This window comes from Meleagris gallopavo, chromosome 17, assembly GCF_000146605.3.
Source record: "Meleagris gallopavo isolate NT-WF06-2002-E0010 breed Aviagen turkey brand Nicholas breeding stock chromosome 17, Turkey_5.1, whole genome shotgun sequence".
Lineage (NCBI taxonomy): Eukaryota > Metazoa > Chordata > Aves > Galliformes > Phasianidae > Meleagris > Meleagris gallopavo.
This window is the reverse complement of record NC_015027.2, coordinates 4801505-4807879: the sequence shown is the minus strand read 5'-3', so window position 1 is coordinate 4807879 and position 6375 is coordinate 4801505. Positions and strand designations below refer to the sequence as shown.

At 44.3% G+C, this 6375-nt stretch overlaps 1 protein-coding gene across 1 annotated transcript in view; it reads left to right on the top strand.

Annotated features, from left to right (window-relative positions):
• RFLNA (refilin A) overlaps positions 1-5569 on the top strand; it is a 15414-nt gene extending 9845 nt beyond the window's left edge. The window contains exon 3 of the mRNA XM_010720068.2: positions 714-5569. Coding sequence (XP_010718370.1) covers positions 714-1047 — 334 coding nt within the window. The 3' untranslated portion in view covers positions 1048-5569. The remainder of the gene's footprint in view (positions 1-713) is intronic.
• The last annotated feature ends 806 nt before the right edge of the window (positions 5570-6375 follow it).

The window sequence follows — 6375 nt, the reverse complement described above, 5'->3', positions numbered from 1 at the left end:
ATATATTTTTTTTTTTTACATGGAGCTGCACATTCCTTGACTGCTGAATGCCAGAGGAGCATTTCGGGGGTGGGGAAAACAACTGAAACTCCTACAGCTCATAGTAGCCAAGGATTCTAGGGAAAGCACTCTGCATGGCCTGGTTTCCATCCATCCCTTCTGGAGATGCAGCACAGTGACATCCCGTGTTTCGTGGGTTCTTCATTTAAGAGCTGTTAACATGATCACTTCCTTTGTGCCCAGCCATAGTCCATAGCATCCCTTTGCTTTACCAGCTTGGCCCTTGCTTGTATTTTTCTGTAGGCCCCAATGAGCAGCTTCACTCATCTCCCAGCATAAAGCTGATTTTGGTTACCTTTGTGCTCTGATGGCTCAGTATAAATTAAAAAGAGGAAGACAGAGGAAGAAGCAGGTTGCTGGGAGCCAGTGCAACAAGGTCCTTTCTGTCCTGACACAAACAGGCTGGCTAAATTGACTGCAGAAATGCTGAGGTGGCTTCACAAGATGGGATTCCGCCAAGATGCACCCAGCAGGAAGGAGTCCTCTTGGCCCTCTGCTTTGGATTGTAGGTTGACATCTGTTCTAATGTCTGTGCGCTAAGAGAGCACAGATGTTCCTAGCTCCAAAGAGTTGAGAAGAGTTCTGTTTATCTTCTTTCCTTTGGCTGTACAGCCTTTCCTAGGCTGTTTCTGATACCTTGTTGTCCTCTCTAGGTGTAATTCTGAGGTGAAGTACGACTCTGAGAAGCATTACAGGGATGACATCATCTACGGCCCCATCCCCACCGTCACCACCTACAGTGAGACAGTCATTGCTGCGCCCAATTGCACCTGGCGGAACTACAAGTCCCAGCTGATCTTTGAGCCCCGCCAGAAGCCACTGAGGTTTCAGAGCACAACCATCATTTTTCCTAAGCGTGCCAAGAACATTTACCGGACCACCCTCAACTACAGCTTGGGCTGTGCCAAGCGTTGGTTTTCTTCCAGCGTGCAGCTGGAACTCTGCGAGGAAACCAGCCCATGCGTCATCTACAGTGAGACCCTCTGATCCGCCCTGCTGCGGGCAACCTTGTGACCTCAAGGAGGCTGTGGCCTTTACTGAGCCTCTGGCTGGGCCCTCATTGATGACTTCTGAATATTAATGGCTGGAGGAAATGTCATCTTGGGTGAGGCTGAACTGGCTGGGAGGAGGCTTGCAGGGCATGGGATGGTTTTGATCAGTGAAAGGCTGGCTTAAATTTTTTGACGTTCCTGACATTCGTGATCTGGATTTTATTTTATTCTTTTTTTTTTCAAGCATATCTACTTTTGACTTATGTTTTAGATGAAATCAAGATGACAGAGAACCCCATTACCCATAGCAGAGTGCTGTTTTGTGAGCTCTGTACATCTTGTCTAGCACACACAGGTGAGACTAGCTGTAGCTTTCAGAAATATTTTGGTCTCTGCAAAGAGAAGACCACCTGCAAAGTGGTGAAGACCAGCCTGCCCAGCACACACCAAGCCAAGTCTCCTGGAGTTCAAATGCAGATGATGTTAATTGTGTCAATACTTCACGACTGCATCCAACAACTCACCTGGGAGATAGCTGCAATATTATACCATCAGGCCTAACTTGCTTGAGGGAGTGGGGACTGTTGCTGAGAAAACGGAGTAAAGCAGGTGCACAGTGCTCTTGCCAGCAGCTAGATGCTTATGTACTATGACAGGGGATGCCACAAGCAGGTGGTTGGAGAAAGGCCTGCCCTGACCCACAGCCAGCTCTTCTGAGAGCCCAGCCTAAGCAAGAGAGTGCAGAGGAGACTGAGAAGAGGGAAAAGCTGTGGCTATTTTCTAAAAGTGTCCAAAGAGTTTAGGAGCCCAGCACCCTTTTTATGAAAGAACTGGTAGCTGAAGTGTGCCATGCTGTTTGTTGTATCTGATATCCAGTTTGCAGGGATCTTTACGTGCTTAACAACCCTTTTGAGTTTCAGGGTACCGCAGAGAGGAATGTAGCACAGCAAGATGTTACCTGGCTTTAAAGAAGCTGGTACAGGGTTAACTGCAGAGCAAGGTTGCTCATCCTCTCAGGAGTTTCCATATCTGTCACAGACAGCTTGGCTGATTATGGAGGAGCATCCAGACTGTCTTAAGTATAGCCTGAAGTATTGAAGAGCCATAATCCATGCAGGATTTTCTTAATCAGCCAGGTTACAGCAGTGCACAGGTACTTTATGGCTAGCTGAGCTGTCTCTGCAACAAGACCAAGAAGCATAGAGAAAACAGTAGTCACTTCAACCATCCTAAGGTAAACCATTCCCACTGATGAATCACATCTCCCAGTATTTTTTTATTTCAGTAGCTTGCTGAAAAACAGCAAGAGCCTACGAGTAACCTTTGAAAATGATACAGAATTGTCTCCAGAAATCTTACCAAGAATTTTTGCATGCTGCTCAGAAGATATCAGACTTAGAAAATAACTATATAGTTCTGGAAATTAATTTCCAGCTTTCTAAACTTTCTTAACTTTCCCTGTTGTTTCTGACTTGATGCAAGTCTGATCAAGTTATTTCAGAACACAGCCAAGCAGCCAAGTCAGAAAACCTATTAACAATGTCAACAAGACATAGCTGATTGCCCAGAATTGTTGACGCACAAACCCACAGTGATTTATATAAAAAAAAACACCACCACGCAGTCTGGCAAACTTTAAGAAGAATTAAATAGTAACCTGCAAAGATACTTTTTCCATCAGTTTCAAAAGGCAATTGGTAGGTGTGACCAGAACTGTGACCTTTATGAAACAGAGTTTTCTTGTTTAAAATGAAGCTGAATTTATCTACCAGAGGTGAATAAAAGATTTTTATACACAAACTTAAATCCTGACAACATCATTAGTAGTGAAAGATGTAAGCTGTGGCAGTGGTGAACTCTGACTCTATCATCTGGGAGTTGGGCCTTGGTAGAGAGTGATGTCTCACTGGATTTCCAAGACCAGCTTCTTGGTTCACGGATAGAGGCCTGCCCAGCTGTGTGGGCCTTCCCAAGCAGATGAGTCCATCACAGACTCCCTGTTTTTCCAGGAATCCTGCCATGTATTTATTTTGCATGACAGACCTGGCTTCAACTTTTCAGCAAGTTCTCTCCGTCATGTGCATGACAGAACCAGTGTACCAGGTTAATCTCATGAGCTTTTTTATCGTGGCTAACTGCAGGCTTCTGAGTGCTTTGTCTGCTGTTCTGCTTTCTCAACATTGGCTACAACTGAAAAACAACTCAAAAAACAAGTGCAAATAGACGTAAACCACAGCTTGGTCTCGGATCACATGGGGACGGGGGTCACTAAGGCAAAGTCTCACAGGTGCAGGGTTCCCACCCTCCCTGACCAGACTGTTTTGAATCTTTATGCTTTGTTTTCTCTGCAAATAGACTAGAAGTGACCTAACGTACTCCTGCTCCTTTGAGCATAGGCAGCTTTTTTCATCTTGCCACGTCAGGAAAAAAAGCCAGCAGGCAGCTTGGCTTCCTAGGCTGCCAACACACAGAGCTGTATAACCACGGACAGACTGTGGTGGGCTACCAACCTGGGCCACATCCAAAACTGTGATATTGCCAAGTAAGTGCCTGAGAGCCGTAGAAACTTCTGAAAAATACCTTCTTAGATTGTGACTCCATTGGCTGCTTTTCTTGTCAGTAAAAGCTGGCATTAGAAGGAGACTTTGTTCTTTCTGTGCAAAACCGCAGCAGGTCAGTCCTCACCCTGGCATAGGCATGGATCCCACCTCCCTGCCCACTCTCCGTCCCTCTTGCTGCCAGCCCCACGGCTGGGTGAGGCAGTGGGAAGAGTCCAAAGTCACCTTGCTTGCAATTTGAAAAGTGCTGATGTTGTTGTTGTTGTTTTGCTCCAAGAGCAAAATTTGAATTTTGTGTGCATGTTGCCAATTAAGAATTGCTCCCAGGAGCCAAGAAGTGCCTTATTTGTAGTATGTTTTGTGCATCTAAAAGGAACAATTAGTTTCACTAGAAAGATGTTTTTCTTTTAAATGGAACATTATTTATCTCAATCAACTGATCTTTGTTCATCAATTTTCTCAGAGGTACAAATGATAAACCCAGACCATAGAAAATGCTGCTTAGAAAGGGGAGTTCCCTTGAGCAGCTGAGACTGTGACTATGCGATTTCTCCCAAGGATCCCAATGTGCTGGTTGCCCACAGTCCTGCACACCTGATGGGTTAAGTCAGACTGCCTGTAGGAATTACTTTCCATCAGTAGTTTTGGGACCAGGAGCTTTCACAAAAGGCTTCTGGTTTTATGTTGCCTTTTTTTGTAAGTTGTTTGTTGTTTTTCTGGGGAGGAGGGTGCACAAAGGTAAGGGGGTTGCCTTCACCCCTTTTTTCCTGTGATTGCTTTACCCCTAAAACGCAACAGAGAATGCATGTGTCTGGTGTGCCTGCGTTGCTGTGATTGTATACGGGGCCAAAGAGGGGAACCCTAGCTTGTTAATGCCTTTTCAGAATTTACAAAATACTTTGCACAAAACACAGAAGAAAACTTTGACCAAAAGCATTTACTGCTTCTTTCTTTTTTTTGTTTAATCCTAAACCAGCTCTACTTTTCTCAATGTGAAATAGAGACAGATTTGCACCCTAGGTGCAGACTTTTTGGGAATGATGAAACGAGGTCTGAGTGTTGATAGCAGTGTTTGAGTGAGCTGCTGGTCAGAGAAGTGAGTGCTATTTACTATTTATGTTGAGTGAGTCATACAAAAAAAAAATGGGAACGATTAAAGAGCTGATGAAGAAAGACTTTGCAGAGCAAACTGAGGACTGAAGGCAACGTGAGTCTGATATAGAGGTGAACGGTTCAGTGTGCGAGCACTGTGAGCTAGGATATTTAGCCATTGAGGTTTTAACATGCTTTTTTTTCCCTGCCTTCTTTAGAGACGAAAAAAAAAAGTCAAATCCCTTCTCTACCACAGTCATTCAGTTGCACTGAAGTCTGTGGATCTCAGCATTCCCCAGGCTCATAGGGGCCTCTGCATACTGTGCACACAGGGCTACACCTCTGTGAAGACAGGGGAACACTGCATAGGAAATAATGGATCTTGGTGTGGGAGACTCATATTTCTACTGGCAGATAAACCTCTCTGAGAATCACCCTTTTTCTCACAAATCGCTCAGTTTTGAACATCTCCCCTGCAGCTCACCAATAACCATTGTATTTGATGTCTTGGGAGGCACGTGTCCCTTTTCAGATACTGTGATGGCCATCAAAATGAGCAAAGTATCCTGCCATGTGAATCGTGACCTGGAGAGGAGGCTGAAAGATGTTTGAAGGTTAGAGAAGGGAGAAGAGAACATATTACTGGTGGAAATGCATAAGGATGTGTCATATTTTTATTTTTGTAATTCTGATTCTTGCAGTGCTTGTAAAGTACTTTACTGTTGTATATGTGGTGATGCAGTAGTTTTCAATATCCTTTTATTTTTGTATATTCCCCCTTCCATAATAATCCCTTCCTGTTCAACTCATAGAAAGTAATTTAAGACAACAAAATTTATATATCGTAATAAAATGCCCAAACTGTCAGGCTTGCGTCTGAGTTTTTTCCCTTTACTTATCCATTGCCTTTGTGCCTCACGTTCCTTTCCCATCCAGAAGGAATGTTCTGGTGTCTTCCCCCATTGCCAGTGGGATTTGGCCCAGCTGTCAACTCTTAGGGCAGTGCCCTGATTAGTAAAATCTGTTGTCAGGCGGGCTCAATGAAATTTAAATGACTCAAGCAGAGGGCACTGAACTCCTGCTTTGTGCAGAGGCACTTTTGCCATTCTGGATTTGAGTGATTTTACCATATCCTCACTCTAAATTTCTTCCTCACTACTCAATCTTTTTTTCTACCCAGCTTTGAAACACTGCTGTTCAGACTAGATAATTCCTCCCCCTACTTTTCCATGCCTTAAAGGGCAGACAGAACCAACATAATGCTGATTTAACATCCAGGTATCCACATCCTAGCAGGCTGTCAGGACCCCTGCTACTTCCTGGCTTTCCAAATCATGGAGGCAGATGGGTTGCATCAGAGCTAAAACCCTGCCTAGCCATGAAGTACATTCATTTTAAAGCCATTGCTGTAAATGCCTCAGGCTCACCAGCCAGCTATTAGTAGAGCTCTCAGCTGTATTCCAAGACCTAAGATGTCTGCAGGGAGAATCTGACACTAATCCTTATGGAAAAAGCATACTGGATTTATAGGGATGAAGTCAATAGGCTTGGATGAAAACAGCTGTTAAACACTAAGGAATGGAAAGGAGAAGGAAAGCCATGTTATGCAAGAGGCTTGCTTCAGGTGCACGGGAAATGCTCTTGTCCTCATCCTAAGTTTTTTGATACAAATT